The sequence below is a fragment of the Macadamia integrifolia genome, unplaced genomic scaffold (genome assembly GCF_013358625.1).
Source record: "Macadamia integrifolia cultivar HAES 741 unplaced genomic scaffold, SCU_Mint_v3 scaffold3434, whole genome shotgun sequence".
In the NCBI taxonomy this organism is placed as follows: domain Eukaryota; kingdom Viridiplantae; phylum Streptophyta; class Magnoliopsida; order Proteales; family Proteaceae; genus Macadamia; species Macadamia integrifolia.
Genome location: NW_024869499.1, coordinates 407 through 10,626, shown reverse-complemented (window position 1 = coordinate 10,626; position 10,220 = coordinate 407). Strand labels below are relative to the sequence as shown.

Genomic DNA, 10,220 nt, shown 5'->3' with positions numbered 1-10,220 from the left:
TCATAAGGCCAAGCCACTGAAACATTTCCCTTCCCTTTTTTTGGGTGTGCGAGTAGTTGATCACACCAAGTGGTATTAAGCACCAAGTTTTTATATTTCTGGGCATTCTTCTCTTCTCTTACTGCAATTTAGCTACTGGTGTCTCAAGTCAAATATTCTTATTACCTTCTCTTACTCCATCTATTGGTTCACAGGTTCCTTTACATGATCCTGCCATTTTTTCAAAATCTGATACTTTAACATCTAAAGTAGCTTCAAACTCAAGTTGTGGGATAGACTCATGTAAGAAATATTGTTCTTGTTTCCTTCTCTTACTGCATCGGGACTTGGTTTCTTTACATGATCCTTCTGGACTGTCAAAAATACAAAATTCTAAAATCTGACCTTCAAATAATTCGATATGGATTCCAGTATCAATTCGATAGCTGATCATTGACCAATTACGGCGAGAAGGAGGCTCGTACGTCTAGCATTTTCCTTTGTATCGCATGCACACTTTCCTTTTATTTTCAATGGTTTATCATTGTTCAATGTTTAAGCATTTCCCCTAGGGAAAAACATCATTCTCACTGCCTGCTTCGATAAACCTGTCAAAGAGACCCCATCCTCATTGTGCGATGTGGAATGATAATGTGGCAATTCTGATATTTAGATAGATAGATATAGTTTGTAACAGCCACTTCTTCAACTTAAGAATCTAATTTAATCAAATACCATGGTATGCATCACCATATGTGTTTATGCACATCAAAAGTGCTCCTACCATTATGTGCATTTTTCCACAATTCTGAATTTTAGGAAGTTTTATCTTAGAACTTTGGCAAATTCTGATTGGGTGCAATATTTTCATATAAACAGGGGACCATGGGATCTATATATTCATAAACTTTAGGCCCAATCCGCTCTACCACGTGGCAGATATTTCAGTTCGGTTGAGATTCTGTGTTGTTTTTTATTCTACCATATGCCCTTGATCAATTTCTTTGATGGGAATCTACTTGTAGACTGCACATATTTGTGTCATTCATAGTTGATTCCATTTGATCAACAATTCATTTCATTTATGACCTTGATTCATCAAGGTTGGGTGGCAATCATCATACACTTCATCTGCAAGATACATTTCAAGGCTCTTTTTTTAATCTGATTAATTTTTCTCTGTTAGGATTAGGCAGAAAGCGAGAGGAAGTGAGTTAGAACTCAGAACCTTGAACATCAGAGTGGAGGAAAAAAAGAGTATGTAATGTAATCTCAGCATTTTGGATTATTGGGAAGCTTCTCTTTATTATAGAAAAATAAAATTAGAATTGTCAGAGCCCAAAGATTAACACACACTTGCAATTTCACCTTTCGCTTGCAATTTTCATAATTTTTGTATGGAATTAGGTTAAGAGACATGGGCTGGGATGGCTAAAATAGAAAACAGTGCCTAAAGATTAACACACATACATACACACACACACAAATCACTATTATATTGTGATTATTTGGAGACTTCCTTTTGATAAATTCATGTTCTATTTATGTTATTGTTCTGTTCATTGAATTATGTATATGATTGCTGTAAATCAAATAATCAATATATGCGCACAATTTTGCTCAATGATTTTTACATCTAAATCGTATTAAATACATTCATGTTATTGTCGTTCGTATTTTCCAACATTGATGTGACCTTGTGATTTTATGATATCATAAGCTCTTATTCTTAGGCTATGTTTGGTAGCCAAGAGAAGAAAAGAAAAGAAAAAAGAATCTAAAAAAGAATAGAAAAAAATGAAATGATAAGAAAATAGAAAAAGTAGAAAAGAAAAGTAAAGTTTTTATTTTGTTTTGTTTTGTTTTTGTTTTGTTTTTTTTGGGTAATATATTTTTTTTACTGGAAAAGAAAACTTCGCCATTCCCAGGGTGAATTTTAAAAATAAAAAAAGGAATATTCTCTTGATTCAGGGCATACCAAGCACCAAGAGAATTTTTTCAACCAAGAAAAAAGAATTTTCTTTTCTTTTCTTCTCTTGGTTATCATACACAGCCTTCAGTGTTTAATGTCCAAAATACTCCTCTGATCTAATCAAATGGCATATAGAAAAATGGTGAAGTAATTCCTCCTTCCCCATTTCATCCATTAATTTGTAGTCTCTGGTGTTGTTTGCCTCATCCCTTTGTTTTACTTTTGTCAACGGCCCCCGTTTTTTAGTTAAAAATATTTATTTAATATATCTTATCATAAATCAGGGCTAAACCAAAGCGCAGTGACATGAGGTTAAAGATGGTGATTTTTTTTTTTTTTTTTTTCATCTTTTTCTTATCCTACAATTATAGCTGGTGGCACAAGTTGAAGTGGTGCTTAAAATAATAATTCTTTATGTTTTTTCATTGCAAAGGGTTACTTTTTTTTATTAGACTCTTCTATGGCGTGATAGAACATGTAACGATATTTAATGATCAAGAACGTTTAGGCACGCAACCCAAAACATTTTAGGAATGATCCTCAAGATTTTGCTCAGCTGGCTAGCACAAGTTGAAGTGGTTCTCAAAATAATAATTCTAGATGTTTGTTCACTGCAAAGGGTTACTTTTTTTTATCAGACTCCTCTAGGGCGTGATAGAACATGTAACATATATTTAATGATCAAGAACATTTAGGCACGCAGCCTAAAACATTTCAGGAATGACCCTCTGGATTTCGTGAAGGAAATTTTGTTGCAGATTCTCTAGCAACCTTTGGGTTTAATTCTATAGATTTGGTTGTTTGGGAGTCCTCTCTCCCTTCTTTTATTTCGCCTCTCCTTTTCATTGATTGTAATGGTTCCTCTAAACCTCACTATGTTTCTTCTTGGCTTATACTCATTTAATATAAGTTTATTCTTCTACAAAAAAAAAAAAGATTTTGCTAGGCTGGCTGGCACAAGTTGAAGTGGTGCTCAAAATAATAATTCTTTATGTTTGTTCACTACAAAGGGTTACTTTTTTTTTATTAGACTCCTCTATGGAGTGATAGAACATGTAACGATATTTAATGATCAAGAACATTTAGGCACGCAACCCAAAACATTTCAGGAATGATCCTCGGGATTTTGCTTAGCTAGCTAGCACAAGTTGAAGTGGTGCTCAAAATAATAATTCTATGTGTTTGCTCATTGCAATGGGTTACTTTTTCTGATCGGGCTCCTCTATGGCATGATAGAACGTGTAACATATATTTAATGATCAAGAACATTTAGGCACGCAGCCTAAAACATTTCAGGAATGACCTTCTGGATTTCGCGAAGGAAATATTTTTGCAGATTCTCTAGCAACCTTTGGGTTAATTCTATAGATTTGGTTGTTTGGGAGTCCTCTCTTCCTTCATTCATTTCGCCTCTCCTTTTCATTGATTGTAATGGCTCCTCTTGACCTCGCTATGTTTCTTCTTGGGCTGATATTCATTTAATATAAGTTTATTCTTCTACCAAAAAAAAAAAAAAAAAAGATTTTGCTAGGCTGGATGGCACAAGTTGAAGTGGTGCTCAAAATAATAATTCTTTATGTTTGTTCACTGCAAAGGGTTACTTTTTTTTATCAGACTCCTCTATGGTGTGATAGAACATGTAATGATATTTAATGATCAAGAACGTTTAGGCACGCAACCCAAAACATTTCAGGAATGATCCTCGGGATTTTGCTCGGCTGGCTAGCACAAGTTGAAGTGGTGCTTAAAATAATAATTCTATATGTTTGTTCACTGCAAAGGGTTACTTTTTTTTTATCAGACCCATCTAGGGCGTGATAGAACAAGTAACGTATATTTAATGATCAAGCACGTTTGGGCACGCAAACCAAAACATTTCAGGAATGATCCCTGGGATTTTGCTCGGCTGGCTAGCACAAGTTGAAGTGGTGCTCAAAATAATAATTCTATGTTTGTTCATTGCAAAGGGCTACTTTTTTTGATTGGGCTCCTCTGTGGCGTGATAGAATGTGTAACATATATTTAATGATCAAGAACATTTAGGCATGTCGCCCAAAACATTTCTAATCGTTAAATATGCGCAACAGGTCGTGTCACGTGAGATCTCAGATCTACTTTTTTCCTTCAAGTGGTGTGACCTTCCACTCATATTTCTTCTATTGAACTCCAATGAAGTGTTAGTGAAGGACAAGATATGATATTATAAATGTGACCTCTTCCACCAGGATTATATTAAGAAAATGGGTGTTAATTACTTGAAATACCCTCTTGTACTATTGGAAAAGAAGCATAGAAAGAAATATGTCTACACACAGTAGATAGAAATATGACAGCCCCACCCGGAAAAAAATACTCACTCGATTCCATTCCCCTAGCTGTTACCATGGGGGTGCAACTACTTGGCTACAACCCAGACAGCAGCAAAGTTTTGTTCACCCCACCCCACATGAAAAGTGAAAATCCTACCTTGTCATTTTGTACTAGTGTTCCTACCAACTCACGTGTTGTGTAGAGGTTATACATTATCTTTCATGAATCCTCTACCATAAAATATTTATCATGGGCAGCAAGTGATTGCCACATCAGCAAAGCACCTTCTTTCCCACCATTATGGGTGTGATTTTATTTTATTTTCTTGGTGATGTTCCTTATACTATTACATAGTGGAAAAAGCAAAAAGCTCTGGAAAACAGAAAAACCAAACAGCATATTTCTTACATTTTGTTTTTTTCCGTATTTTCAAGACAATCATGCAATACTAAAGCCTCGTGATTCTTGGATTTTGCTGGGCTGGAATAGCAATTCATGGCGGCTGCAATGGCCAATTGGCTTATTTTATTTCCCTTAACTGATGTGATCTTTCACCGAACTCAACCAAAGCATTTTTGAAGGATAAGATCCGAAGAGATAAATATGACTCCCTGAACATGAACTGGAGCATCGATCCCAGAAAACTCACATCTCTTACAAAATTACAATTATTTCTTTTGCTACGTACTACTTTGATCATTAGCAGCAACAATGGTTGATGCCCTTGTTTCCAATGTCATCAAGCAATTGGCCACCATCATCCAAAAGGAGTTTGAACTGTTAGTGGATGTGAAAAAGGACGTCGAGAAGCTCTTCCTTACTTTTACAAGAATCCAAGTGGTGCTTAAGGATGCTGAAAAGAGGCAAATTATAGAAGATCCAGTACGTCTTTGGTTACAAAATCTGAAAGATGTATCCTATGACATTGATGATGTGTTAGATGAGTGGAGTACTGAAATTCTTAAATCATCACTAGTAGAGGGAGTTGATGATGATGTTGATGATGATGATGATGGTCGCATCAGCCCGACTAGCAGGGAGGTATGCCCTGACAATTTATTTTCCTCTTGCTTGGAATGCCCTGCCAACTTGTTTTCTTCTTGCTTTTCTTTCAAACAAATCGGTTTCCGCCATGACATTGGTCAAAGGATGAAGGAGATTAATGAAAGATTAGATTTTATTGCAAGTTTGCAGAATACATTTGGTTTTATTAAAACTGCTAAAAATGACATTATAGATGAGCCAAAGTGTCTAGAAACTAGCTCCGTCGTTGATGTCTCAGAGGTGTTTGGTCGTGACATGGATAAAGATATCATAATAAGCAAGTTGATAAGTGAGGGCAGTAGTACTCAACAAGATCAAATGGTTTCTGATCATGTCCCCCCCATGATAATCTCCATTGTAGGCATGCCTGGTTTGGGCAAAACAACACTTGCCCAACTCACCTTCAATGATGAGAGGGTGAAGAACCATTTTGATAAGAGAATATGGGTACATGTGTCTAAACCTTTTGATAAAAAGAAGGTTGCCATGCGTATTATTGAAGAAATCGGTGGTGAGGGGAACAATGTTGTCTCACAAGGTGGAGGGGGTAGTGGTCATCATATTGCATGGGAAGTTGTGCATCGTCAATTGACTACTTCTATCCAAGGAAATCAATTCCTACTCATCTTAGATGATGTGTGGACTGAGGATCGTAGTTTGTGGGATCCATTGTGGCTTTCCCTCAGATGCAGTTCTCAAGGAAGTAGAATTATTGTTACGACACGAAACGAGAGGGTTACCATCATGATGGGCACAACATATGTCCACAGTTTAGGATTATTGTCTGATGAAAACTGTTGGTCATTGTTGAGACGTTATGCTTTTGATGGAAGGCAAGATAAAGAGTGCGAGAAATTAAAAGAAATTGGCATGGAACTCGCAAAAAAGTGTAACGGATTGCCTCTTTCAGCAAAGACCCTAGGAAGTTTGTTGCGTTTCAAACAGTCAAAACAGGACTAGCAATGTATATTGGGAAGTGATGTATGGAAGGTTAAACCAGTCTTGCCAGCTCTATTACTAAGCTATTATGATTTGCCATCCCATTTGAAACAATGCTTTGCATATTGTTCTATCATTCCAAGAGATTATTATATTTCCGAATTGAAAACAATCGGAAAATGGATGGCACAAGGCTTTCTTAGCAACCATTTGGCAGCAAGATATGATGATTTGATTGCACTGGGTGAAGAGTACTTCAATCATTTGGTCATGCGTTCATTTTTTCAGAAAGAAGTCATATACAAAATGGGTACAAGAGTATATTACCAAATGCATGACCTCGTCCATGAATTTGGCAAATCCCTCGTAGAAAATGAATGTTTTACTTTGACGATTAAAGATACTAATGCTCAAGACTTTGACCTTAATAGAGCCCGTCATTTATCTCTATCATTAGAAGAGAAAAACACGATTCCTTCTTTCCTTCACAAGGCAAAGAACTTGCGCAGTCTTAAAATCTACAAAGGACAGATTCCTAAAATTTCTTCCGAGTTATTTAGTCACTTAATGTGTTTGAGGGCTTTAGATTTGGAAGGTACTTACCTTGAAGAGCTTCCAAATGAGATAGAGAAGTTGATACATCTAAGGTACCTTAGTTTGTCCAAGACAAGGGTTAAAGAATTACCAAAAACAGTGACTAGACTGTACAATTTACAAAATTTAGTCCTTTGTGGATGTAAGAATCTTTATAAACTACCTGAAGGGATTGGAAGATTAGTCAATTTGATAGAACTTGATCTGCATGAATGTCGCCAACTAAGCTACATACCAGAAGGGATTGGGAGGTTAAGCGGACTACGTGGTTTGTCTGACTTCATTATTGATGGGGTGGAGAGAGGAGGATGTATGATTGGAGAACTGAAAGAACTCAACTTGCTCAAAGGTTCACTAAGGATAATAGGTTTGGGGAGAGTGGAAAATGGAAATGAGGCTCAATTGGCATGCTTGAAGAATAAGCAACACCTTCGTGCTCTGTATTTCTATTTCAATCAATATACCGGTCTTTCACGAGTTGATGAGGAAGCCATTGAAGGACCTGAAGGAGAAGGCGAAGGAAAAGAAGAAGCCATTGTTTCACGTGTTGATCAGAGTGTCGTTAATGAAGAAGAGGAAGGTAAAACAGAAGGAGAAGAAGAAGTAGTTGATGGAGGAGATATGTTGTCGAGGAGGAGGATGGAGGATGTGCTGGAAAGTCTCCAACCACATCAAAACCTTGAGAAACTAATAATCAGGGACTACCCTGGTGCTGTGTTCCCAAATTGGATGTGTAGTCATGAAAACTTTACGATTTCCTCCAATCTGGTTTTCTTGGAACTCCATGGGTGCATGAAGTGTAAGCAATTGCCTCCGACTCTGGGGAAACTACCATCCCTTGAAACCCTTGTAATAGGTGGAATGGATAATGTCAAATTCATGGGAGTTGAGTTTTTTGGAATCGATTTTGCAACGAGGAGTGACGGTGGGTTTGACACAATATTCCCAAAATTGAAAGTCTTCCAGTTGGCTTCAATGCATAATTTGAAGGATTGGGATATAAGACTAGTACAGAATTTTCAAGAAGGGAAAGAGTTCATCTTTATGCCGTGTCTACAGTATCTCTTTCTTTTGAATTTGCCCAAGTTAAGGTCATTTCCACAGCACCTAACCCAAGCTACATCCTTGAGGAGATTGTTCATATGGAACTGTCCAAAGTTGAGTTGGATGCCATCATCTCAACCCTCCCATCTTCCTTTTCTACATGTTGAGGAGTTGATCTTAAAAATGGACGCAGGTTCATTTTCAAAGTCATTAGTACCAAACAACCACATGTTTCTCCCTAACCTCGAGTTGTTACGGATAAGACTGTCACCTTTCTCGTCGTTGCCTGAAGGCTTAGGGCAACTCACATCGCTTCAGATTCTAGATATTCGAACCTGTTATAAGATCAAGTCAATACCTGAGGGGGAGTTGCAGCATCTCACCGCACTACAACAGTTGAACATCATGAGGTGTCCTGCCTTGAGACGACGTTGCCAAAAGGAGATGGGAGAAGATTGGAGCAAAATATCTCACATCCCAAACATCTTCATCGATGGCAAGAAGATCAAATGAGGAGAAACTTCCACAACAAGAGGCATTAATGTTAATGGAGGAGGAAGAAGCGGACAACAAACACATCATATACTTGAAAGGTAATTCGAACAGTATGTTTGTTCATTCTCTAGCAGAATTGATTATTTGATTTGTTGTTTGCTTCTTTTTTTTATTGCTTCGTTTTATTTATTTATTTATTTTGAATTTTATTCTGATCTATTGTTTGTGGTTAATTAGGGATTTGAGGTTCTACAAATCAGAGAACTCAGATGCTTGATACCCAATGCTCAAGCTGATGTTTGATGAAAACAAATGCGGCCTCTTTGTCACCACCAAGGTCCAAGAAAGCTCTAATGGAAATTCTCCATTTTTGTATTTTAATTTCTAATTCTTTCTTCTTATATTGATAAATCAGACCAGAGCCTATTCATTGTGCCCAAGCTTTGGTCCGCTTTGATGGTTTCGCTGTTCTGCACATCGTGGCGCCAAATGTTAGATACTTAAAAGGAATTCGAGACCTCAAGTGTGAACTTGAGGATATTAGCAGACCTTCAACCATGGAACTGACATACCCTTTACTGGAGACCTGTTTCCAATCACCAAAGGCGGCCTCATCTCTGTCATATGTGGAACTCCAGTCGTGCTTCTTATCAATGGTTCTGATCTTTTACTTCTTAGTACATTTAATCTCTTAATTTTTCCCTTCAATTCTGTTCGGTTTAGAATTCAGGGTTGCATCAATGGTTCTAATCTTTTGCATGGCTGGGTCTGGTGGTGGATCAAGGACAATTTTCCAGAATGGCTCTTTTTCCATAATATCAATTATATTGGGACTGATCGACCCACATGTACCCTCAACTTCTCCTAAGGTATTTTCTTTGTTTGTTGACACAACAATCAACTTTTATACTTCTAATAATCTGTATCTAACCATCCATTACATTTGGCTTCTAGGAGGATATGCTTAGCAGAAAAGAAGGATAATTGCTAGCAATGTTCCAGAAGATGCTTAATACCAAAGGTATTACATGTCATTGATCATAAGATTGTACTATTTAGATGAGTCCTATGCGATTCATGTCTGAATCATATAACAGAGAGCTTAAGGAGGTCTATAGGAATGTCCCTGCATACACGATGCCAATGCCAACAGACGTGGAACACAATTGCCTGGAAGAGCGAATAATCACAGGCATAGTGAAGGTTCTGAAGGAGTTATGTGCATTTCCTAGATCGCAGACTTTTTAGAGAGAGCTAAATTGAAGGTTTCTTCTTCCACGATCGAGTTCAGGGGTTCAATTTCTGATGAGCTTATTGTTGATGCTCAAGGTTGTCTAAGGTTTCGGTTTGGTAGTAGACAGTTTTGTCTGCTGCTTTCTAATCCCTCCCGCTGATGGCAATGCCGAAGGTGGGAGGGGTAGTATAGCTTCTTTGTTTTGTCTGGTTTTGTCCAATTGATGTTTGTACTCTGTTTTTACATTTTCTTTTCTTAATACAAATGATCTTTTAACGAAAGAAAAAGAAAAACAAGCCGGGTATCTACTAAAGTTGCTCATGTAACAGCAATTGTGGATGAAACAGTACATGGTGGGATAGTGTGATAGTGTCCATGCAATTGACTATATAGCTTTAATGATTCTCTGGGTATGGGACATGTAGAAAGATCAAAAGTTAGTTATCAAAAAGGCCAAGTTAGTTTTCATTAACACTTTTATTTTTTCAATTCGATTCTTTTGAGGAATCATTTTGATTAAAACAGGGCATGGGAAGTAGTAACCATAGTTAGCAAATTCGGATTTGGGAATTATTTGAGCGGAGAATTATTCGGAATCATTCGATTGGT

At 37.1% G+C, this 10,220-nt stretch overlaps 2 protein-coding genes across 5 annotated transcripts; both read left to right on the top strand.

The window, feature by feature from the left end:
* The first annotated feature begins 4,972 nt into the window (after positions 1 to 4,972).
* LOC122068135 (putative disease resistance protein RGA3) lies at positions 4,973 to 6,265 on the top strand. Its single transcript, XM_042631998.1, has one exon. It carries the CDS (start codon positions 4,973 to 4,975, stop codon positions 6,263 to 6,265), a length of 1,293 nt encoding a protein of 430 aa, XP_042487932.1.
* A 100-nt stretch (positions 6,266 to 6,365) lies between these two features.
* LOC122068134 (putative disease resistance protein RGA3) lies at positions 6,366 to 9,985 on the top strand. 4 transcript variants are annotated; one of them, XM_042631997.1, is made up of 6 exons: positions 6,366 to 6,499; positions 6,534 to 8,475; positions 8,615 to 8,714; positions 8,793 to 9,246; positions 9,332 to 9,398; positions 9,475 to 9,985. In XM_042631997.1, exon 2 carries the CDS (start codon positions 6,551 to 6,553, stop codon positions 8,393 to 8,395), a length of 1,845 nt encoding a protein of 614 aa, XP_042487931.1. In that variant the 5' UTR covers positions 6,366 to 6,499; positions 6,534 to 6,550; the 3' UTR covers positions 8,396 to 8,475; positions 8,615 to 8,714; positions 8,793 to 9,246; positions 9,332 to 9,398; positions 9,475 to 9,985. The 4 variants fall into 4 exon arrangements, with proteins under 4 accessions (XP_042487931.1, XP_042487930.1, XP_042487929.1 ...); XM_042631996.1 differs by having other exon boundaries at positions 6,420 to 8,475; positions 8,793 to 9,033; positions 9,175 to 9,246; XM_042631995.1 differs by having other exon boundaries at positions 6,420 to 8,475; positions 8,793 to 9,033; positions 9,162 to 9,246.
* Positions 9,986 to 10,220: the final 235 nt, after the last annotated feature.